Source organism: Ammospiza caudacuta, chromosome 7, assembly GCF_027887145.1.
Source record: "Ammospiza caudacuta isolate bAmmCau1 chromosome 7, bAmmCau1.pri, whole genome shotgun sequence".
NCBI classification, from domain to species: Eukaryota; Metazoa; Chordata; class Aves; order Passeriformes; family Passerellidae; genus Ammospiza; species Ammospiza caudacuta.
Genome location: NC_080599.1, coordinates 42861649 through 42886354, shown reverse-complemented (window position 1 = coordinate 42886354; position 24706 = coordinate 42861649). Strand labels below are relative to the sequence as shown.

The 24706-nt window shown below is 42.1% G+C and overlaps 2 protein-coding genes across 3 annotated transcripts in view; both read left to right on the top strand.

Moving 5' to 3' along the window:
* The first annotated feature begins 833 nt into the window (after positions 1-833).
* On the top strand, positions 834-15695 carry ORC1 (origin recognition complex subunit 1). The gene is made up of 16 exons (XM_058808779.1): positions 834-946; positions 1316-1443; positions 2616-2785; positions 2956-3337; positions 3947-4247; positions 5651-5755; positions 6116-6317; positions 6845-6960; positions 7705-7806; positions 8338-8509; positions 10685-10792; positions 11535-11684; positions 12859-12978; positions 14404-14570; positions 14802-14889; positions 15393-15695. The coding sequence occupies exons 1-16, from the start codon at positions 858-860 to the stop codon at positions 15585-15587; spliced, it is 2595 nt and encodes an 864-aa protein (XP_058664762.1). The 5' UTR covers positions 834-857; the 3' UTR covers positions 15588-15695.
* A 587-nt stretch (positions 15696-16282) lies between these two features.
* CC2D1B (coiled-coil and C2 domain containing 1B) overlaps positions 16283-24706 on the top strand; it is a 28273-nt gene continuing 19849 nt past the window's right edge. For both annotated transcript variants that reach the window (XR_009274918.1, XM_058808174.1), the window contains exons 1-6: positions 16283-16313; positions 16655-16759; positions 19709-19850; positions 22482-22591; positions 23352-23471; positions 24565-24702. Coding sequence is in view for 1 of the 2 variants with exons in the window: in XM_058808174.1 (XP_058664157.1) it covers positions 16694-16759; positions 19709-19850; positions 22482-22591; positions 23352-23471; positions 24565-24702 (576 nt within the window). In the remaining variant the exon portion in view is untranslated. The remainder of the gene's footprint in view (positions 16314-16654; positions 16760-19708; positions 19851-22481; positions 22592-23351; positions 23472-24564; positions 24703-24706) is intronic.

Below are 24706 nucleotides of genomic sequence, written 5' to 3'. Positions count from 1 at the left end.
GAGATCGGGCCGGTCAGGGGCCGTGTGAGGGGATCGGGCCGGTCAGGGGCCGTGTGAGGGGATCGGGCCGGTCAGGGGCTGTGTGAAGGGGTGGAGAAAGGTCAGGGGCTGAGTGAGGGGATCGGGCCGGTCAGGGGCTGAGTGAGGGGATCGGGCCGGTCAGGGGCTGAGTGAGGGGATCGGGTCGGACAGGGGCCGAGTGAGGGGATCGGGCCGGTTAGGGGCTGAGTGAGGGGATCGGGCCGGTCAGGGGCTGAGTGGGGGGATCGGGCCGGTCAGGGGCCGTGTGAAGAGATGGAGGAAGGTCAGTGGCTCTGCGGTGCCGCCGGAGCCCCTCGGTATCCGCACCGTGTCCCGCCCGACCCCTCAGCCGCCATGTGCCGCCCGCGCTGGGGGGCGGTGAACGGCACTGGGGGCTGTGAGTCGCTTTCCCCCGACTTTCCAGACGAAAATTCGTACTTAGGAGAAAAAAAAAAATAAAAGAAAAAAGAAATTAAAAACCAAAACGAAACCAGAAGGATTGAGCAAAACTGAAACGCGGTGACGGTCTCAGGCGGCTCTCGGTGTCCCCAGGGCGGGCAGCCGCCCCGCCATGGCGGTGATGGCCGAGGAGAGCGGGCATGGAAAAGGAATTGAATAACAAGGCACTACTAAATATCTTCCTTTTTTCCTCATCCCTTGAGAGGGGTGTTTGGTGCTTTAGGGAAGGGGGGTTTCTTTGTGTTAACCAGCGTTCTTAATATACGCCGAAAAAATTGATAGCAATTCTATGTATCTTCCCATGTTTCCTTTTTTTTTTGTTTTAAATAATAATCATAAAGTATTTGTTCATTTGTTTTAGCTTTTCCTTGGGAATCATGAACACCAGGCAGCAAAGCAAACTTATCTACTCCTGGTATGGAGAACCCTTGACTTCAGACAGAAAGCTGAGGACTTCCCAGTACAAGTAAATAATATTTATTTCTCTTTTGCTAAGGAAACTTAATAGATGTTTCTTTACCTTTCTGACATCGTTTAAGTTAACTGTGACAATATGAGTAAGGTTTTGAGCATTTTGTTGTGACACTGTATTTAACAAAAGCATTAAGCTCTTGAATGATAAACTGTATAGTGTATAAAAAAACATTTAACCAAATCTGTGAATAAGTTTTAACTAATTGAACAACATATGAAAGTGAAAGCTTCCAATCAGCTTCTAATTAAGTTGTAAGAAGTGGCATAACTAACTAAAGTTGACAGGGCATCAGGTTTAATGATATGTGAATTATGAAGACTGTGAAATTCTCTTAATCTTCTTGTGTCTATCATTTAATAGGGGGATCCTTATTACATCAGAAAGCAGCAAAACAGAAGCCTGTATACAGCTTGGTGACTTTATTTTAGTAGAAGGGATGAATGCAGATCAGCCTTATGTGGCACAGCTCATGCATTTATATGAAGATGGTAAGAGAACTAAAAACTTACTTTCTGTGTGAGAAATTTTAAAATGTTTTAAAGTTGCCTTTTTGATAGGGATGTAGTTAGCATTAACAGTATGTCACTGGCCTAATTTATTAAGAAAATCGAGTTTTGGTGATCATTGCATCTGTATTCACATGCTCCCCCAAATGTTTGGGACTGATGGCTAATTTCAGTTAAATTTGATTCATAAATGGAAATTTAAGCACATTGTAATTTTTACAGTCTTTTTACATAATTGTCTAATTTAAAAACAGTGGTCCTTGAGGAAGGCAGTCTGAGCTCATGCTTTATTTAGAGATTGGAGAATCCAAATGGAGCAAGAGCACTGCAGCCCTGAAATTTGCATCTCATTAGATATCAGGCAATTCAACATTAAATACAAGGCTGAATAAATGGGACTTGTTACTTCTGTCCCTTGTAGAACTGCTTGTTTATACAGAGATAGATATGAAAAGAGAAATCATGGGAGGTGGGTGATACAAAAATTGTCTGAGTCTGAATTGGGAGCTACTCATTGGCTATATCTGATTCTTTTGAGCAGCTTTTGTTCTTTTTTGTGCTGTAATAGTAATACTTTGAGGGGTTTTAACCTAATTTACCTTTTTAAAAACATAAATACACATAATTCCATTTTATTTATTTACCAATGCACTTTTTTGTAGTACAGCTGAACATTCTTTTCATGATGGAATGAAACCCATGAAACTTCCTTAAAAACAAGCTGTTTCATCAGCAATATTCCCTGGTTTGTCAGCCAGTGAAAAAAGTGTTTCAGGCTTCTGAAAGTACAATGGCACTACAAATAACGTCCTGGAATTTTTCAGTTCTCCTTTTATGTCACTGCTTTTAGTCAGGGTTTGAGAGATCACATCTGTGCCAATAAGGAACTTCTTTGTTTGTGAGAGGGAACTGCTGGTCTGCAGCTGGTCTCCAGGTACTCCTGTGATTGAGACCCTGTGCAGGTGTTACTTTAACCCTTAAAATTCTTAACTCTGACATTTTAATTTAGCTTAGAAAATGGGACTTACAGTCTCCTACCAGATGCTTTCTCACCTGTGTCCAGGGAGGATTTCTACCCTGGCTGGCATTTCAGCTGAAGTCTGGCACTGTTCACAATAAAGTCCTGGTGTTCCCTGGCCCTGTCCCTGTTGCAGGTGCCCAGCACAAACGTGCAGTGGTGCAGTGGTTCTGTCGCTTGGAGGAGATCCCTCAGAACAAACGGAGGCTGCTGAAAAGAGAGATTCCTGCCCAGGAGGTGTTTTTGGATCAAGTGCTTGGCTATGACACCGATATAGCTGCAGAGACCATTATTAAAACTGTCATGGTATGTACTGCAAGCCTTCTGCACAGTGGGGGAAGAAAGAGACAGCAACAGCCTTGTGGTGTAAATTAGACACTAAGGATTGCATGAGTTGCAGTAATAGAAAATAGCTGAATTCTAAGTTAACAGTAAATATTAATGTATGTGTGTTTTGATATTTCCTGTTTTTGCAGGTATTGCCACTACATCTGGGTGAGGAGCTGCCTATTATCACATTAAACAAGGAACAAACTTTCTATGTCAGACAGTCTTGGGATGGGAAGTGCTTTAAGGTTTTGTCCCCAGACACATTCTCTAAGCTGGAAGAAGCTAACAAGAAAAGGGGTGTCATCACAAACTCTTCAAAAGCATTTACTCCTTCAGACATCCTTACACCTGTGAAAAAAGAGACAGAGAGTGTTGCTCAGAGTGCCACAAAACCAAAAAACGCTGATATGGAAATAGAATCCAGACATTCCACTTCCAAGTCCTCCCTTGCTAAGGAGAGGCATTCCCAAAGGGTGGCTAATGATGACATCAAAACCCCAACAGCAAGGAAGAAGCTGGAGTTAAACAGTATGTATATGGCAATATTCTGTCCATTCAGTAGTTCTGTATATGCTTTGTGCTTCTCCCTTTTGGCTAGTTCAAACTATTGTAACATTCAACATCAATATTTTTAACTGCCTTGTTCAGCCTTTGGGATCAGCCCAAGCCTTGTAGGCACATCACTTGTCAAGCACTCTACTGCTGCTGCAAATGCTCTATTTCTATCTGATAAATCTAAATGAAAGTGCTTGTTGACTGAAATGCTACCAGTCAGCCTCACTTGATCTCAGAATGCCCCACTTTCTTTAATCTTCCTACTAATTGTGTACTAAATGTTTGTGTTGAGCTGGTTGAATAAGCATGTTTGATTCTGTAAACATGCAGTATTTTCAACATGGAACCTGACTAAAGTTGTGATGGAGGTGAGTTAGAAAACTGAAAAAAATCTGTTTGTCTTCCTTTTGTTTAGTAATTATTTAGAGGAAGTGCCTTCTAGTGATCCAATTCCTTGTTACTGGAATGAAGTGTTCATTTGCTTTCATTTAAACAACAGTCAGCTGTACCATGTCTTCTGAAAGTTAACCAACCCAGCCAGATTGAAGCCTGACAAAAGTTCATTTTGCTTTTCATTTCTAGGTCCCACACGATCCAAAGCCAAGCTGTTGGGATGTGAAGTTTTGGGTCTTTTGGATGATGACTGTGATGCCATAGCACCATTAGAACCATCAGCCCCTAAAAGAAAAGTGAAATTCACAGGTGAAATTTTAGGCTCACCACCAAAGATCCCCTGCAGCAGTGCTAAGTCCAAGCCAACATCTGAGACTGCAGAGCACCGTCAGAGGTGCAGTGACACCACAAGATTGTCCCCCTACACTAAAGTCAAAGATTTCAGTGAAAAAGACAGGAATCTTGATGAGGAAGACAACATTCTGTTACCGTGAGTGACAGCATTTTTATCATGGTTTTTATATGGGATTGCTACTCATATGAAGCTCTCTTAAAACACTTTTATGGAAAACCTCTGGAGAAAAAAAGTAGGTGAAGTCTGTGCATGTGCCATGTTTTGCCTGTTGAGAACAAGGAGAGAAGGGAGAGAGCCTCAGCAGTGACAAGTGCACTGTGATGAAGCATTAGGAAATGTTACCTGGAGGTGAATGAATGGTCAGGGAGATCCAAAGACGACTTGACTTCCCAGATGGAAAAGCAGTTCATGATTCTAAGAACAGAGAGATGATGTTGGAAATGGGAATGGTAGGATGATAGGAAAGGAAACTGATGCCATGTTGATGGTTGTTCTCATGATGATTGTACCCACCAACATGGATGAAAATCCATTTCCCTGCACTCCATAATCAAGGCTCAGATGTGCCTGACTTGTGACAGGGATGCTGGACTGTAGAAAGTGGTTTGACTGGCCTCAGGAGAGTCTTCATGAGAATTGTGTGTATACTTCCATTTGTATGTATACTTCATGAGAATTGTATGTATACTTCCATACTAATTTTTACATAGGAAAGAAATCAAAGCCCAAAAAGCACAACTATACAAGTATATCTGAACACAATCTTTAAAAATGGCATAAAGTGGGGAAGGAGAAGAAGGGAACAGACTTTCTTGTGCAAAATGTTGCAAGAAGCCAGAAACCAGTCCTTTGCCTCTTTCCAAGAGTAAAAATGTGGATGCAATAGTGGAATTTCCACCTTTTTTTTTGGACACTAATTATATATAGCATAAAAATGTTTACCTTTCATTGATAAGGTAGTGGCGTTTCAGTGGTATTTATAGATCTTAAACTTCCAAGAACAGTCAACAAATAATAAAAGCATCTGGAATTCATCTCATTTTGTACTTTGAACTAGTAGGGAAGTTCTGTAGTAGCAGTAAAATGTTTCAGTGGCAGGGTTGAAGAAGGACCCAAGAAGACAACCAAGAAATGTCAAAACACAAAGAGAAAAAATACATTTGATTTGCCAAAGGGCAAATCAAAAAGATGCCCGAAGGAAATAATATTTTCTTATCTTTCTCTTAAAAAAATAGGTAAAAAACCTCACCTCTCAACAAAATAAAACTACAGCTGTACTGTCCCTTCAGTTTGGCAGTGTAAAATACAGCAAATATTTTGTTTTCCTTTGCAAAGGTGTATTGAAGACACAGTGCAGGAGGGGGGAAATTGTGCTGCCAGCATCCATGCCATAGCCAATCTGTAAATAACAAATAAGAATTCATGCTGGATGGACAGTGGTAACAATTGAGCCTGAAGTTTGAAAGGCCTTCTCTGTGTCTTTGCAAGTGTGATGCAAAGAGAGGGAATACAACCAGCTTTGTTTTCTTTCTTTGCAGTTTAGTTGGGTACCAGAAACCGAGCAGCCAGACGCCTGTGCTGACCCCTCGTTCTCGCAGAACATGTGCACAGAAAACCAGTGCTCTCATTGCAGAGCAGATCAGGTAAAAACCCTGCAGCCATGATCTCCTGCTCAGATTGCTCTTGAGAGCTTGAAGCCTTGAGAGCTTGTCTGCCTTAATGTTGAAATGCAGATGGTTCCAGAAGCACAGCTTAATTGCAGCTCGAGTAAAAACTGGTTTGTGTTCAGAAACATAAAGCTGACTCATTGTGTTCTTCAGAAAACTGACTTCCTTTAAACCAGTCTGCTAAAAAACCATGGAAAATTAGCAGCTGAAGTAGAAAATGTTTTGGCTTGCTGATTACAAGAACTCCAGAAAAAGCTGAAAGTGTACAAATGTTGCTCTGTTATGGGTAGACTTGTATGTATTTTCTAAACCTTAAATAATTTCTCTTTCTCATAGCATGTTGGACCAGGAGGATTTTTCATCTTGCTCTGATAGTTCCTACTCTTCAAGTAGTGAGGAAGAGGAGGATGATGATGGTGATGATGATGATGTGATCTGCACACCAGAAAAAAAACCTAAATCTAGCAAAGTATTCAGCACCCCAAAATCTTCAAGGAAGTCAGCAGTTCACACTCCTGCAAAGACACCCAAGAAAACTGTAAGGTTCCACACAAAAGAACTATTTTTATTATTTCTGTGCCAGTTATTTGAATGCTTGATGCCTGTGTGCCAGAGTAAAGTATCTGAATCCCTTAGTTTTTAGTGAAGCATTATCTGGATTAATTTAATCTTTGATATGAGTAGGTTATGGAAATATATAAACCATTTGCATGTTGTCAGTATTGTTACAATATTGATCAGAAAACTGTAGCCTAAACAGTACTGGCTTGGATGCTGTTTCTTAAGAACCAGATCATTCTGTTCTGCAGCACTTCAGAAAAGAACTAACAACTCAAAAATTCTTCAGACAGTTAAAAAGTGTAATTGTGACCACCCCCTTTGCAGTTTCCTTTTTCTCTTAGGAAGAAAACACCATAAGGCTTTTTTGGTAATTCCCTGTGTAAATCCTGTTTCTCAGTCCATCTTGTGCTCTGGCATAAGTAATGCTAAATCATCAATGATTTGTTCCCAACAGAAATTGCTGTTTGTAGAAAATTTGCTTGAGGTTGTAAATTCTCTTTGCAGCCTTTACAGGGAACACCCAGGACCCCCCGGACACCCCGGAACGCAACTCCAGAAATTCCCAGGCGTGTCCAGGCAGCCCAGGAACCAGCCAGTGTCCTGGAAGAAGCCAGATTAAGGTAACCTGTGCTCAGGAAAACCATCTTTATTTTGCATCAGGTGTGCAGAGCAGGCTGTGCTGAAATGGGAATGTCATCTTTACCATTTAGAATAAAATAGGTAAAAATGCATGGTGTTCTGATCCAAGAAGAGTATTTTATAATTTACAGTACAATATTAGATGTACAAATAATGGTAGTATTTACAATACTACTTTAGCAATTTCAAGTTATTTTAACCAGTAACTAACTTTCCATAGTAAGTTCTTCAGAATTAGGTATCTTTATTCTGTGCAACATTAGAAAAAGAAAGATCCTCTCTGATTAGCTGTAGATTGCAAAGGTGCAATATTTGTCTCTTCTTGGCGTGTGAAAGAGCTTTACTGGTATTACTGTAGATCTTCACAGTGGAAAAGAAAAGGCATTCAGGACTAACTATCTTTCAAACTGGATTTTAGTTCTGTTTGCTATAAATAGTCTCTCCTCTTTTATCCTACCTTTGCACTGTGTTTTAGCCTACCTTTGCACTGACTTACAAATAGTTAGTGACTTAAAACAGATGGGTCTTTATTGCTGCATAAATTAAGAGCACATAGAGAGAGACAAGGCTGTTTCTTTTGGGATACTTGACATTGTGCTCAGACTTAAAAGTATGTAAGAGAGATTTGGAAAACTCCACATGGGAGGAAGGTGAGCATCTGCCTGTTTGTTTGCATCAGTTCTTCAGAGAGAACAGCAATTTTAATTTTCTTTTTTAATTCAAAGGCTGCATGTTTCTGCTATCCCAGAATCTCTGCCTTGTCGTGAGGAAGAATTCCAAGATATTTATAACTTTGTGGAAAGCAAACTTATTGATGGCACAGGAGGGTGAGTTTGGCAAGACTGTGACAAAGATCACATTTGTTTATGGCATAACAGCAGTCAGATTATATATATTTTTACTTTACATTTATTACTTATATTTAAAAAGTTATAATCATTTCAAGTTTCTCATTCAATTTTCCTGATATTTTTCTTCCTTAAGCAGTGTTGTATGTAGAAATAATGTGGGCTTCTTCATTCTACAGATTCAAATTAACAACCAAATCATAACTGGTCAGTTTTAGAAGTCTGGAAATTTATTTATTTTTTTAAAAAATAAGGTAAATTACATTTATAAAATGTTTTAGGTTGTTAATTACTTCAGTACTAATAAGAATCCTCATGATCCTCCAATGAGGATTGTGTTATGTTATTTACAGTCTGAGACACTTTGTGTTATGTGTCTCAGATTGTAAATAAAGATGTAGGCAGTTGCCTGAAGAGTCAGTATTCAAGACTGGTGTCAGGGGTCAGGAATTCCAGCTCATTAATCCCAGGAGTTGTTACCATTTTGCTCAGGCTGCTCCCCTTTTGTAGGTGCATGTACATTTCTGGAGTGCCTGGAACAGGTAAAACTGCCACTGTTCATGAAGTAATTCGGTGTCTTCAGCAAGCTGCAGAAAATGAGGAGCTGCCCCCATTCCAGTTTGTGGAGATCAATGGCATGAAGCTGACAGACCCTCACCAAGCCTATGTGCAGGTATTAGAGGTAAGGAAAGTGTTTTCAGTGGTTCCTGGGTTTGAAAGAAGAGATCTTACACTTTCTCATCACATCCTTGATATGTTACAGTGTTCAAGGCACTTATCAGTACTTCCCAGTCCCTCCAAGAGACTGTGTGCTTTTATCTTAGAGCAAGTTAGAAAATAATTAAGGCCTTAGCCATCTTCTTGAATTGTTTTGTTTTCTGCTGCATAAGGGTAGTGGCTGGGAAATAGCCTGGTTTATTGCATCTACTAATCTAAAAAGTATCTAAACCAGCTTTTTATATTTTCCTATGGTGTAACTTTTTCTGCTCATCTGCTTGAACAGCTGCTAAGGTGACAACTCTGAAAGTCAGTGTAGCAGTGGAATAATTACTAAGGGAGTCTTCATGGTTAATTGGTCAGTCATAATAGTAATTCAGCTAAAGAGGGGCCATCTCTGTCAACAAAGTGTATTTCTGATATCCATTACAAACCACTCTGCAGTATCCATCTGGGACTACTGACTGTGCTTGTGTTGTATGGGTGGGAATTAATCTTCTGAGGACTGGATTAAGATCACCCAGTAGGCATTAGACAGTAACTGCTCAAAAGCTTTTTCAGTCTAGGCTAGCTTTAAACCAGTGACCTGGAAACCAAATGGTTTCCTGAAGCATCTGTTCCATTTTAATATAAACTTCTGCTCCATTTATTTAAGTTTGACATCATCTTTCTGAGCAGGGAGTGGCATGCATTAGTGTCCTAGTGTCCCAGTCCTCATAGTTGGGAGTTAAATTTGCATATTTGCATCCTTTCCTCAAACCAGCTTAGACAGTGTCTTGCTGAGGGATTTGCTGAGGCCAGGCCTCTGTGTTTCCTCAGCATGGTGAGAGGCTTCCTGACAATTACCTTATTTCATGGTAGTGTGAATGTATTTTACCATCCTTTGTTCCTATCCCATTCAGCATCAAATCTGAAAATGAATAAAGAATTGGCCTTTGGAAATACAATCTGTTGCCCCCTGCTAGTCCTGAACTCTAAGGCAGCCCAGTGAAATCTCCTTTAGGGGAGTACAAAGTCACACAAACCACGGACTTCTCCAATTCCTTCTGCCTCAGCTACTGTCAAAGAACCCTTAGTAACAGCTGGGCTGCTGCTGCTCTCCTGATGGCTGCAGGTCCTGATCCACTTTGCTGATGTTTCTGTGCATGACTGAAGCAAATTCTGGAGCTTCCCTTCTGCAGTTACCTCACTGCTGTAGGAAAGTTTAGAGATGGAACAGGGACTGGAGGCCCTGGACAGATGAAAGAGATAAGGTTCAATACCTGGGTAAGAGTCCATTTCCACCACAGCAACTCAGCTCTGTGGTGTATTGGATACTCAGCTCCAGAGCTGCAGAATCAGGGTTCTCTGGGATTCAGCTCCTTTCTGTGACTGATTTGGACTGTCCTGGCTGAATTGGAAATATGAAACAAGTAGATGTTATACATTAATCTTGTGCTCTGGCTTGTTTAGTAATTATCAAATCTTAGATTTAGAAGAGATTTTAGAAAAGAAATATAGTTTTCAAATGCAGTCTCCATTTGGCTTTATTGCTGGACTTTGCACTATGATGAACAATTGATTCAGCATCTGCAGTAAATCTGAAATGGCATGTTTTGATTTCTGGGTATCTTTGGACTTGCAAGGGAAGAGGTAATATACAGTCAGCTGATTTGTTCTGCCACATAGTTGCAAAAGGTATTGCAGATATTTTTTTAGTTCACAGTTGAATAAATTTAATTATAGATCCTACTGATGATTCATTAGAATTTTAATAGCAGTCCAAGATTACTCAAGTCAGGCTATTCTTCTCAGCTGACTTAGGTTTTCAGTAGGTGTGTGTATTCAGAGATACCCTAGAGATATGCTGGGTTTAGAGTCTTCTAGACTGGGTGGGTTCAGGATTTCTTAGTGATTCTAAGACAGATTGAAGAGAATTCTGTGGCCCTTTCTTTTTAGCTATGCATTTTTTTGTTTCTCTTCTCATTTATGGGCAGTTCTTGGTAGACCAGAGTGTTTTATGAGCTACTTTCTCAGTTTTTTTACTCCCTCTTAGAAAAAAATAATCCAAGTGCTTGGTGTTGATGGTTAAGGAGTGAAAGTTTGTATTTCCAGGGGTTTGGTGTGATTAACCTGCAATATTTGTTCAATTCTTGTGCAGTTCTTGACAGGTCAGAAGGTGACAGCAACCCATGCTGCAGTACTGCTGGCAAAGCTGTTCAGTACCCCTGGACCAAAGAGGAAGGCCACAGTGCTGATAGTGGATGAGGTGAGACAGAGAATCCTTTGTTTACTTTCCTCCAAGGATTGTAAGAAGTGAGTTTTTGGTGGATGGAAAATTATGCATGCTTTGAGTGTATCACATGTGATGTAACAGGAATAGACTTAGGGAGAGGAGATGCAAGTAGTTCCTCTTACCTATTTAAATTCAGATTCCTAAAAAGGCTGAGTATCCTGTTGCCATGTTGTTCTCTGCCCTGGATTTCATATTGCTTTTATATTTTGTTATTCCAAGACATGGAATAAGTTGTTTGTCAATTCTAAATACCAGGGGATTCAATTGTATTTTGTTTATAAACTGCTGCTTTTCCAGTGGGAAAACTCACAGAGAAATAAGTCACACCCAGTTTTGAAAAACCTTGAATGTGCCATGTTCAGTAATAATCATATGCATTCTTATTTTTGCTGTAAGCTAATTCAGGTTAGGTAACTTGGGGGGCCTTGAATCCTGTTAGATGTATTAGTATCACAGTACTGTTTCAAAACTCCAGCTGTTTAACATTTACTGTTCAAGCACCCACTAGGACTGTGCTTTTCCAAAATGGACTAGAGCCCTAATTCAGCAAATGCAGTCCTGTTAGTAGATGGATAAAGGAAAGGCAACAGAGACAGCTTGTTCAGAATCACTTGAGGAATCTTCTGTACAGAGCTGTTCTCAAACCCCCATCATGCATTGTAAATAAGAGGCCATTCCTTTTTCCAGTCTGATTCTTATCTTTTTGTCCCTGCAGCTTGATCTGCTGTGGACCCGGAAGCAGAACGTGATGTACAATTTATTTGACTGGCCAACCCAAAAGCACTCCAAGCTGATCATCCTGGCCATTGCCAACACCATGGACCTGCCAGAGAGAATCATGATGAACAGAGTAGCAAGCAGGCTGGTATGTTCTAGCAGTTCTCTTGCTGTGCCATCAAAGGAGAACAGATTAAATACTGGATGCAATCAAAAGCAATCCAGGAGAGAAGTAGGACTGGTTATATCAGAAGCTGAACAATGGTTTTTATCATTCCCTCTCCTGAGGACTGATAATGAACATATAAATCTAAGTTCAGGAGCCTGTTTGCTAATCAGGTATTATGCTGATACATAATGTTCTTGTAAGAATGAAATAAATATGTGGATGCCTAAGATCTGGATAATCAAATGCTGTGCTTCATGGTGAAGCTGCTTACTCTGGAGTTCAGGAGAATTCTCTTCTGGTTTCCCTTCCTCTTTCATTCCAGGCACCTACTTACTTCTCTGTTTGCTATCATCAGTTGGTGGATTATATAAAGGTATCCAACAAAGAAAATTGGATGCACTCTCCACTTGTTTTGAATGTTTTCCTAGGTCCCCTCACCATGGTTCTGAAAAGTGATTTGCAAAAACAGTGCTCTGTGCCTCTATCCTTCCATGACTCAAAAGCAGCTCCACAGGGTGTGAATTGCTTTCCCCCACCCACTAAACCCACTGCAGATCAGCTGAGTCCATACAGTCATAAGAGAAGTTTTGCATAAGAAATTCAAACCTCAGGTCTCCTGTAGGATGAAAGGCAGAGCACCATCTGTAACATGGATTGTCCTCATCTGAGGGCTGCTCTTATTGGCTTGAGCCAGAAGAGGGTTTTAATTCTTGGCTGATGGCTAACTTGAAGTCAACACACACATATACAGATTAGCTAAAGGAGACATTAATATTTTTCCACAGCTGCTGCTGTTACTGTATTAAGAAATAACATGTAGACAGATGTAATCCAGATATTTTTGTATAGGGGAGCCCTCATTTGTTTAAAAGTCTTTTATAAGAGAAATCTGAATTCTGATAGCAGCTTCACTTGCTCCTCAGGCCTTTCAGTGGGGAGATCCAACCAGTGGTCCTCACTGAGCCACAGTTTTGTGGATTTGTACATTTGTTCCACAAATGTGATTGATTAAAGCATGTCACTGGGAAGGAAAGGATGTGAAAAACTAATTTCCCTACCAGAAAAAGTAAAAGTAACCACACAGGCCATGCTTCAGCAGTTGAGAGTTTTCCAGCCGCACAAACACTTCTCACTGTGTTGTCATTTATTGTAGGGCCTCACCAGAATGTCCTTTCAGCCCTACACCTACAAACAGTTACAGCAAATTGTTTCATCCAGACTGAAGGGAGTGAAGGCATTTGAAGAGGATGCAGTCCAGCTGGTGTCCAGAAAGGTGAGTCCAGAGCAGATAAATGTCCTTCATGTTGCACTGGGTGCAAGGTGTGGGGACAGCAGGGAGACTTTGGTCACAGCTGTTGGACCTGGTTCTGTGCTTGTGTCCTGTATTGGAGGCAAGTATTGGGGCACAGTTAGGTCATACATTATCCAGGGTATTTTCTCAGAAGGCATTTCTAGAGCAGTGTCCTTGCTTTTTCCACCTACTCTGAGAAGGCAGCAGATATTCCAGGAGCTGAAGGCATGACAAGAGTCGTGATGATAAGATGTCAACTGTCTCCACTGTTTAGCATAATGTGAGTCATTGGAGAATCCTGAAAAAGATAACATGCCAGTGGCAGTGGAAATAGCCTTATAAATTTTATTTCTCAAGTTATTCAGTGCCCTGTCATAATAAATAATACTTGTTCTTGTTTGCAAGTCTTAATATTCAGTTGTACAAAATGTAAGTAATGCATTGGGGATCAGTGGCTTCTCAAATCGAGATACGTGCACTGCTAATGTCTTAAATTAGCAGCTCTATATTAAAGTAATCTATTAAAATTATGTCAAAACAACCTACCTCATTGTAGGATTAAAAAAGTGCTCATAAACATGTCAGAAGTAAATACAAGCCTGTGTTTTGTTGTGAAGGAACCACCTCTCTGTAAGAATAATAGTGAGGGTTTGCAGAGGAATAATTGCAGTGTTTTTCTACTATGAGTTTTCTTCAGAAATACTGAAACATACCTTGCAATTAGATTTTCTACAGGGTTTCTTATTTTTGGCCCCAGCTGGGTTCTAGGGCTTTTGTATATTACCAGCATCTGCTGGGAAAACTAGGCCAGTACTATATGTTGTGTTGAATGTTCATAGCTTTATTAAAACTGTAAAGCACAATTGGGGTTTTAACAAGTATTCAGTTTCAGAAATTTCAGACACCTAAGCATTTTCAGGCACTTGTAACAGTAAATTGACTATCCTGGATATTTCTTTGAGACCTTCTAAAATTATTAGTGTACTCTTAAAATCGGTATTTTTAATGAGTGTAGAAAAACCGAGTTTTTTGGTGTTATAGCAAACCTCCCTTTTTTTTTTTTTTCCTTTTTCACGAGCCTGGATTATGATAAAGGTCTTCACTGATAATTAAACTGATACTTCTGAAACCTTTAATTTTTTTTAACCTTTGACTTGTGTTACAGAAAAAAGTTCTGCCTTGAATTTATGACGACCAGATCAGGGTGGGGGTGTGGGAGATGTGGAGAGTTGCTTCTGTTGGTTTTGGTCAGTAAGCTTTGTTTTTCAGGATCTGGGAGTGTAGGGATGCACTGCTCTCCCACTGGGTGCTCAGGATGTTTGGGGTTGGTTTGTCTGTTGATTGTTGCTGAACTCTGTCCCCAGCTGTTAGGAAATGTTGTCCCACACGTGTCACATGCCCTTGCAGGTGGCAGCGCTGTCGGGGGACGCGCGGCGGTGCCTGGATATCTGCAGAAGGGCCACAGAGATCTGCGAGTTGGCCAGGCAGAAGAGAGCCCCAGAGATTGTCAGGATGGCCCACGTCACTGAAGCCATAGATGAAATGTTCTCCTCACCATATGTCAATGCAATCAGGTAAAAATATTTCCTTTGCTTTTGTGTCCCTTTCACTGCACTAGTTTTTCACCAAAAAAAATGATGATGCCAGAGTTGCAGGCTATGATACAATGGCCGCTTGTGGCATAAACTGCCCAGCCTGTGTTTAAATATGTAGCTCCAAGGATTTCCCTTCCAGACTTCCTCCTGATGTTTCATGGGATCTGAGCTTCACAGATGGATTTTTATCTGTTTTGTTTTTTGACTCAGGAATGCTTCATTGCATGAACAAATCTTCTTGAAAGCAATTTTGGCAGAGTTTCACAGGGCGGGAGTTGAGGAGGCGACAGTTCAACAGGTAAGGGGCTTTTTTGTTACTGACACCAGTGATCTGGATCACAAGGTGGTTTTATTTTTTTTTGGCCTGCATGTTAAAACATCTCATGCTTCTACCCTAACATGCTTTATAACAGGAAGAATCAAAGAGAAGCTGAAATTACTAGGCAGCAGTCCAAGGAGGAAAACTGAAAGCCGATTCCAAGTTGTGCATCACTGTTTTTCCCTCATAGAGGCAGATATGTCACTGGTAGCTTTGTTTTTTTCAGTAGACCCATAAAATACTGGGTGCCAGCAGAGCTGTGAAGACTCTGGAGTAGTCATGAGTAGTGTGGAAGCTATATGTTAATACTTACACAAAGATGTAGTTCTAAACATTTTTATAGAGAATTACAGCATCTCAACAGGCTGGAGCTGTTTTATCTCCCCTCCATGGATGTGGGGGAAAGGCAGCTTCTCACTGTGTCACCTTGTCACTCAGCTACAGCAGGCAGTAAACATAACCTGTGTCCTTTTTCTCAACAGATTTACCACCACTACGTGGCTTTGTGCAGGGTGGAAGGCCTGCAGAGCCCCACGGTGTCAGAAATCATGGCAATTTGTTCAAGGCTTGGTGCCTGCAGGCTCTTGCTGGTGGAGGCCAGCAATAAATATCTGCACATGCGGGTGCGACTGAACCTCAGCCAGGATGATGTCATGTATGCACTCAGGGAGGAATAAAGCAAAAGATTTTATTGCTTTTAATATGTATAAATATTTTAAATAACGTCTATTTTTATTTGTTTTTTAATTATTGATAAAATGGAAATAGTGAAATGTATTTTTTTAAAAGGCTTTGCTTATTTGTTTGATGTATGAAAGCACTCTTTTAATAATAAAGAATTAATTTCAAAGCATTTTAAGTATTTCAAACTATTTCTTTGTAGAAGTATTTTTAATTGCTGGTAGCTTTTAACTGAGGTCTATGAACTTGGAATGGGTTATTTGAAGATTACTTGCATCACTTTTTTTTAAGGCTCATGGTGTCTTTGGCATTCTGTAGATTTTCCTCAGTGACTTACATCCAATGAAAGGCATTGCTGAAACGGGCTTAAATTTTTCCTTACTAACATAATTAAAAGGAACTTCCAGGTTGCAATCCAACATAATTAAACGGAACTCCCACTTTGCAAGGCAGGCTCGCTGTTGGAATGGAGGAATCTGTAACAATACCTCGAACACGAATGGTGCCATTTGAATACCCAACTCCTTTGTCTGACCGATCCCAAAGCAGGGCTGACCCTCAGCAGCCGCCCCGGTGCCGGGGCTGTGTGCGGGGCCAGCTCGGCCAGAGCCGGGGCCGTGGCTCGCTCCGGGCCCGCCCCTCCGCGCAGCCGCGCAGCCGCCGCGGGCGGGCCCACCCTGAGCGCGCCGGCCGGAGCTGCGGCCGCACGGGCGGGAGCCGAGGTGAGCCGGGGCCGGGCTCTCTCCGGGCGGTCTCTCCGCGGTTTTTCTCGCAGCTCCCGGCCCATCGCCCCCGCGGTCCCTCCCTGCTCCGGCCGGGGAGCGCCCGCAGCCGGCCCTGCCCGCCGGGTCCTGCCGAGCCGCCCGGGAGGAGCGCGGGCGCGGCCGGGCCGGGCTCCCTGGGCCCGCGGAGCGCGTCCCGCGGCGCTGCCCCCGCTGCCCTCACGGCGGGGAGCGCTCTGAGGGAGAGCCGGGGAAGCGGCGGGGTCGCGCCGCCCACCTCCGTCCGGTGGGCTTTGCCTTGGCACGGGCAGGCGCTGACTTTAAGTTCCGTGTGCTCTCAGTCCTACAGAGACACAGCCCTCTGAAATTCATGAACCAACATGCTTGGCAGAAGACCTAAAAAGAGCCCTCAGGCAAAGGGCCAGGGAGCTGCAGTTGCAAAGCAGGTAAGGAGGGCGAAGGGCCAGGGAGATGTGGTGGCAGAGCAGGCAGGGAAACCTCCCACTCCCTCTGCTCCTCGGGATGGTCTCGCTCAGACCTCTCGCTGCTGTTTTCCTGCAGAGTCTCCCATGTGGTAATAGCATTGCAGGATCATGGGGAAAATTAGATTGTGTGGTGCCTGTTTTCCTTCCTTCTTTAATGCCTTCTTCTTCGAGTAAATATCTGATAGGCAGCTGTGGAGGTCTTGCAGGGAAGGCACAGTGTTGTAATGCTGTAATCTTTGCATGAGACCTCATGACTCATGCTTACAGTATTTTCTTAGCCTAGCTATGTTGAGATTTAATAATAACTTCAGTGACTCTGTGGAGGCTTTTCTTATATTATCTCTAAGAAAACAGAAATAATAGCAGAATATCAGGTAACAAAATAAGGGACGTATATGGGAGAATATTAAGATGCTAAACAAGAGACAGTTAATTTTAATTTCCTTTTGTATAGTCATTTTCATGTAACAGATAGACTGATGTGCCCCTTTCCTGTAGATAAAAGTGAGTTTAGCTGTGTCTGTGTGTTGAGGGTTTTTTTCCATACTTATGTACCTTTGGATGGAGTTTCAGAAGTCTTGTGGAGAGAAACAATAATTAGTCATGGTTGGCGGGTGTAGCAAGTCAGGTGACAGTGTCAAATTAGAAATACAGTCAAGGCAAAATTCTGGGTAGAAAACTGAGGGGAAAATAGTGTAGTTAGAGTTAATTAATATGTTAGAATGAGAATGGAATTTCAGAAACCTTTGAAGAATAGAGGGAAGTAACAGGTGGAATAACTGGTAAGAAAGTAGAGGAATGTGAAAAGGGATTGTAACAGGCTATTAGAACAGAGGAAATAGCTAAGATGTTCTCTTTGGTGATTTCTTATGAACCAGTGTTCTCATACTGGAGGCAGAATGCTGTAGTTAGTGATCCATAATGTCACCATGGCTCCGGTGTGAAAGTTTGCATTTCTCTGGGAGACAGACAGTGTATGACTTAGTTTGTCTGAGCAGGGGAGAAGATAAAAGGTGAAAATAATTTTCCTCCTTCTGAGGAAAAAAAAAGAAACCTCACTCTGAAAAGACAGAGTAATTCAAGGATCTGATTAACATCTTTTACTAATTCCTAATTCAATACAGTTAATTATTCAGCCTGTCTTACATCATAGATAAGTGTTTCTTGAAGCAAATGGCTTGTTCGCTTTCAAATTAATTCAATTTAAAATGTTTTTTTGTTGTGTAGTGTATCAACTGCAAGCTTTCCATAACTTATTTTTTCTGTTTTATTAAACATTGCTTCAGTACTGCTAATTTCATTGGAAATGTTCCTTTTTGAATGGGTTGGGACTTGGAGCTGGAACTGCTGAGTTGTGTTCTTGACTTCTGTGCTTGCTGCAATTGCTTCGCTGTCCACCCTTGCAGCGTGGTAATGAACAGGTCCTGTGTGCTCCTCATCTGTTCTGCACATTGATGAAAGGCCTGTGTGTCTTCCATAGAACCTGAATCTCTACATCACCATTGTAAATATTTCCTGTTTAAGGCTTGTCCTCACCTTCTTTCTGTTCTAGCCAAGTGTGCAAGTACTTTAGTTTTGTTGTACAGCTGGGAGATGGATAAGGCAGAGGGTGGCTGACTGATCTGCCCAGTGCCTTATGGAATGCCAAGGGCAGGAGCAGGGCTAGGAAATAAACTGCTGCTGATTTTGAGTGCTGTTGCTGGTCCTTGGAACCAGTGTTTCTCAGCTTGGTGTTTCACATTCTCCCTTGGGATTATAAAATGGTCCAGAGAGGGGCACAGAATCTTTCAGGGCAGTAGCCACCAGCACTTTGATTCCTGCTGGGTTTAAAAAAAACAACTATTACTCACATTAATTTATAAACTGACAGGCAGCTTCTTGCAGCACTTCAGATCCTCAGGACAGAGGGAGATTGCTGACCCTCAGAATAATGACAGCTGATGTTTTTTGCTGTGCTGGAGAGAAGCTGAAGTGCTGCCTCCTTGGCCATGAGGGGATCAGTAAGGGCTTGTGCTTTGGAAAAGTCTGAGGAAAGCCTCACCTTCTTCATAGGATGAATCTAATTCTGTTCATTCATGTTCATAAAAAATCTTAGCATACTTAAGATAATTTTATTTTCCTGGGGCAGTTAGCATCTTAACCAGAAACACAAAAACAGTGATGAAATGGTATTTTAAAATAATAACCTTTTGGACTAAGACAGAGATTCCTTTGCTGTACTTTGGAATGTTTTGCCACAAGAGAGTGCTAACCCCTACTGCCATATCCTGATTACTGTTATTAATGCTGTTCCCTGAGATGTTATCTCTCAGCTGATGATCTGTGCCAGCCAGTTCTGATGGTTTTCTCCATTGCAGTGTGGGCTTTGCTGGGTTTTAATGGCTGTGTTTGTTTCTGAGATTTAAAAACTGATGTGAGAAGAAGACAGAACAGTTCTGTGTTTATAAATGTAGCTTCTTCAAGAGATAAGGGTGAAGTCTGTGCAGTGTGCACATGTCAGACCTGTTGTGTGTGAGCCATGAGTGAATGTTTTTTAGCTTAGCTGTTATGGAGGCACTGCCCTGAACTTCCCTGATGCTATCTGCTCCATGAGGCTCAGTAAAACAAGCATTTTACTCTACCTTGGTATGTCAGACTGTTAAACAGGATTGATTTTAAGAAACGGTTTGTGTGGAGTTTTAAAGGGATACTTGTGGGATGTTAAGATTTATGTACCTTACACCAGTTATGGGTGCCTGTATGCATTGTCGTGGTAATACAGGTGGTGTGATAGTGGACTGTAAAAAAATGATCAGGATTCAGAATGGTGAAAATGTCTAAATAATCCATGCAGTGTAATGTTTTTGGGTTTATCTTTGTTCTAAGTAGGGTATTTTATTATTCTGTACTGTTATTTTCCCTTGGCTCCAGCTGGGGCTGTTTGTGGATTTCAATCCTGAAGAGATGCTGCTGGCTGCAGAGGAAGGTGAGGATGATGGGGACCTTGAGGCAGAGCTTGCTGCTATCACAGGAGGAAAAGTGAAAGAAGGAAAACCAAAACCAAAGGTGAAAAGTAAGTTAAAGTATCTGAATTTAATTTAACTTTGTTAAATTGATCTAAAAAAATCTTTAAATTTGTCTAAAATGGTTTCTCTATCAATGGTAGAAACTGAATTTGCAACTGCTCTTTCCTTTACTTTGAAAGGTTTAATTTGTTACTCCACAAACAATGTAAAAGTTTTTTTTGTTGATGCTCTTGTAGATGTATGAAAAAGATCTCTGGTGGCTGGCCCATTTAATGACTAAATTAAGAGATGCTTTTTTAGCATATGAAGTCATAAAAAGGTGTAGTAGGCGCTAGATGATTTTAGAGGGGAAATGATGTTTCTTGTGGAGGGTGGGTTGTTTGTCATGTGGTTGTTCTTGTGTTTTTGTTTGAAGGGTGAATTTACATAATGAACATTATATTTTTAGTTACTTGGGAGTCTGTAACCAAAACTGAATCCCATTTTCAGAGGCAGATACTGATGCAGTCACTTGGAGAATCCTGTAGCTTGTGTTATGCAGGTTACAGTGTCTCTTGGAATGGACTGCTACCATTCTTAATGCTGTTAGTTTTGTCTGGTGGTGTTTGCACAGCTCTGCAGTGGTTTACAGGCTGGCTGCAATCTGCCATGAGCCAAGGCTGCTGCTGCTGCTGTGAGGGCCCCTCAGTGAGCATGCTCTGCCTCTGAGCACGTCTGTGTTTGTGGAGCTGCAGGCTGAGCTGCCTCAGGAGCTGCTCTGCCAAAATAAACCTGAGTTCTTGTGGCAGCTTTCAGCTGAACCAGGTTTGCTGCCTGCCTGTCTGAGAGCTGGGGAAAGGAAAAGGGGACCTACAGGTGTGTGAGCAGGTGCAGGAAGGAGGGGATAGTGCACCTACAGCCTTATTTGCAGCTCTGCAGTCATTGCCCTGTAATATTTGAAGGGGCTTCACACAGAGCAGCAGGGGAATGAAGAATTTTGTAATGTTTAGACAAGACAACTCTATAAACACAGTGGCTGATGACAGACAAAGGACAAGTTTGTATCTGAAACTAAATTCTAAATCATTTCCACTCTCCACATTTCAAAATTTTAGTGAACTCTTAAAGCTAATAAGCGCAATTGTGCAAATAGGCATAATAGCAGAACTTCTGCCATTGGACATAGGTTACTCATGGCTAAAGCCTGCAGGATGATGTTTTGAGGGTGAATCTGTGTATCAGGAGCTCTTGAATTGTTATCAGTTTTTCATCCCTCTCACTGTCATGTCATTTATTTTGTTGTTTTGGTCTTTTTATTCATAAGAGGAAAATAAAACCTCAGGCAGTGCAAAATTAACATTTACTATGCCTGTCATGTACTGTGCCTTCTAAATGTGTGGTTAAAAAAGGATTTTCCAAAGCAGTGTGCAGCTATTCTGTTTTCCTGTTAGAACTGGAAGTGTGTGGGTTTGGTTAGAAGCTCATGGAGGATGAGCAGCTGGCTCTGGGCACTCCTGAGACCTGGCCCAGGATGCAGGCAGGTCTCCATCTGCCTGAGAGGAGGAGCTGTGGGGACTGGGGAGAAGCAGATCCTGTCTGGGAAAGGGCAGGAAAAAGGGATCCAGTGCAACTCATGTGCTTGGTTCTTGGCTAAGCACCAGGTGCTGTAATTCCCTCCTGGATTACATCCTGGAGCTCTGATGGGTGTGGGGGAATGGCCTCCTCCTCCTCCAGCAAAAGCTGCACTGTTGGAACATCTTAAGCCCAGAGATCCCTGCTGTCTCTGATAAGTGCCAGCTGGGCAGCCACTCACGTGTCTGAAATTGTGGCCTCATCTTGCTACACAGGATTAGAGCTGAAAAACCATCTGAGGAGGCTTGATTAGGTTTTCTGCCTCTGCTGCAGTTTTCTGCACAGCCAGTTGCCTTTGGGTATGGCCTGCAGTCCAAGTTTTGCTAAGGGTCAAACTTACGAGCAGCATGTTTGATACAAATACTGAAGCACCCATGGGGTCAGTTGTATTATTTGAACAGAAACAGTTTAATACCTGGGTTAATTTTCAGCTGATTCAGCAAATGCAGGGAGTGAGTGGGATCCACTTAAACTGACTATAAAGCTCTGTCCTGCAGATCTGTATTTTCTGCAGCTTTTACTGCCACTGGTGAGTCACAGTCATGAGTCTGCATAGAGAAGTATCAGAGGCATTTACGTGGACCATTGGGATTTGTGGGCAAACAACCTCACCTTGGAGAGCATGTGGAGGAAGTTGATAGTTTAGAAGATGTGGTTGGCACAGGATGAAGCACAGATGAGAACTCAGCAATGAGGAGTTGAGTAGAGTTTCCAGGTTGAAGACCAGAAACAAAATTGCAAAATGAAGGAGCCAAGAAAAATTTGGAAAAGGCTGAATCTCATCATCACGAGACAGCAGTGGAGAAAATGTGCAAGTGGCTTACTGCCTGCCTCAAGTGTCACAGCAGAAACACCAGTGCTGCTCTTCTGGTTGCTCACTTCCCAGCCTCTGCCCTTTACCCATCAATATGCTCTCAGTTACCTCCAACACTGTGCAATAAATTGGGAACAAGAGGGGAGGGCACTGTTCTTTCAGCTTGTAGCAGCTCCTTCAGGATTTATACCCAGTGTTAACTGGGTATAACTGTTCCTTAGGGTTTATGGCTCCTTGGGATTTCCTTTTACAGCTCCTCTGCCCATGGATCATATTGAAAAGATGGCTGCAGAGTGTATGAAGGACCTGAATGAAGAGGAAGATGCAGATGATGAGGACTTGGAGAAGGATACAGACCTGCTGGTATGCATAACTATTAGCAAAGAGTTTTAGTATGTATTTTTTGTATTTTTTTTAACAGAACTGCATTTAGCAAAAATGTCTGTTAACTTTCTGGTGAGAAGCTAAAATATTGCAAAAGCACCATTAGATGCAAGTCTGTGCAGGATCCATCCCCCTGCACAGCAGAGTAAGAGAGTTTCCTAACATTGATATGTGTGGGGGACTTAGAGCATTGAGGGAAGAGCAGGAATCCCATTCCATGTCGTGGGGAAGGACAGCCAGGGACTGTCTCCCTGAAGTGCTGTCTGCCACCATTTTGCTCCTGCTTCAAGCAGTGCTTTGGCCTGAGAGAACACCTCAAGAAAGTCTTTGTTGTTTCAGTGACTCATCTCACTGGCAGGGTTTAGGGAAGGAGTGTTAAGCAGTAGTTTTGACTGCCATGGCTAGTAGAGGCTTTTTGGAAATTTGAAATTCAGGTTTGCATAATCTTTGTAAAAGTATTTCTCTGAACTTCTCCAGCTTCAGATCCTCAGCCACAAGCTTGTGTGGTGATCCTGGGGCTGCAGGGTGCCTTTTCAGTAGTATCTGGAACCAGTTTAAATTAATAATAAAAAATAAAATTGAATTTTAAAAAGACTGGGATAGAAGATCTTCAGACTCTTAACTTGGGTTCAGGATCCATTCAAACTTTTGACACTTTGGACTTGATTTTATTTTTGTCTTTTGAGGACAGAGAAAATTTTGTGGAAATGCCTTTTGTTGGCTCTTACTTTTACCTTAGGCAGAGTTACAAGAAGTTCTGGGGGAAGAAGGTGAGGCAGAAAGCTGTGAGGATGAAATGACAGCAACAGAGCCATCCCCAGCTGAAGCAGAAGCTGAGCTACCTGAACTGCAGTCACAGGTAGGAATGAGCTTCATGTTTCTGAGTTTTGCTGAATCACTGTTGTCACTTGGCTTGTATGAGGGTCATTGTCAAACATCTGGGGAGGCCTTGTCTTCCAGGGAAGAAAAAAACTACTGTTGCTGTTTCCTCCAAGGAAAGCAGTGCTGTATGAGTGCAGGTGATCCTTTTGCTTTGTTCCAAGGGTGAATTCTGATGTTAGCATAGAATTGAAGAGGTAAACAATTGGACACAAGCTTGTCTTGTCCCTCATTATACATAGGAGCATGCAGACTGCAGTTCTGGCTTCCAGAATTCATATCTTCTCCCTAAGAATATTGAGCAGTGTGCTGAAATTGTGAGACATGGTATAACTCAATAGTTTTACGGTTTTTCTCAGTAGCATTATCTGTCTCAGCTTAAATTTGTCAGTCCTCATTCAGTCAAATCCTTTATTCAGTCACTGCATGTTTCTGTTGTGTGCCACAGATTCCAGTGCCTTGTACACTGGGCCTGTTAGTAAATGGGATTGAGAGGGTTTCTATAGAGATAATGGCAATAATTACATCAGGAGCCATCTGCAGGGTCTCTGTGGCTGTGGAGAGTTTCTAAGTAGCTGCTCATGACTTTGCTTAGGCTGCTTTTGTCACTGAACTAATTCCAGGCTGTAGGAGGAGGAAAAAGAGCTCTTGTTGTAAAACCAGGTTGAAGCCCAGAAGGGAGCAAACTAACATGGTTTAAAAATAAGAAAAGAATAAGTCAAGATTTGTGCCAAAATACCTCTTCACACCCTCTGTTGTGCGGGGTTTGAGAGGCTTCAGTGTTCTCCTCACCTACTCACCGACCACATGGCTCCAATTACTCTGTGAGTGAGAGTTTCCCAAGTCTCTCCACCCATTCTTCTCTGTGAGGCTTTTGAGAGAGCCAGAGGTGGATGCAGGGCCCGTTAGCCCAGCACAAACCCTGCTCTGTTTCAGGGCTGTTCCTTCCTGCACTCTGTTCACAGCAGTGTGTGTGTGTGTAGAAGAGGAGTGTTTGCTTTTCAGTGCGGTGGGAAAACTCGTCTAGCTGGATGAAATAAGTTTTCTTGATTTGTTTTATTGTTTTTTCTGAGACCTCCTCACTTCCTGCTGTTAGCAGTGAGCTGCAGCAGACGCTGCAGGGCAGGATCGCTGACTACAGGACGGCCATTTCCAACGCGCGGGACTCGGGGGAGAGCGCCAAAGTGCGGCGCTACGAGAGGGGCCTCAAGGTGA

Coding starts and splice junctions, on each gene's coding strand:
- ORC1 (XM_058808779.1), top strand. CDS start 858: ATGAACACCAGGCAGCAAAGCAAACTTATCTACTCCTGGTATGGAGAA. Junction 4,248..5,650: donor GAAGACAACATTCTGTTACC/GTGAGTGACAGC, acceptor CTTTCTTTGCAG/TTTAGTTGGGTACCAGAAAC. Junction 6,961..7,704: donor CTGGAAGAAGCCAGATTAAG/GTAACCTGTGCT, acceptor TTTAATTCAAAG/GCTGCATGTTTCTGCTATCC.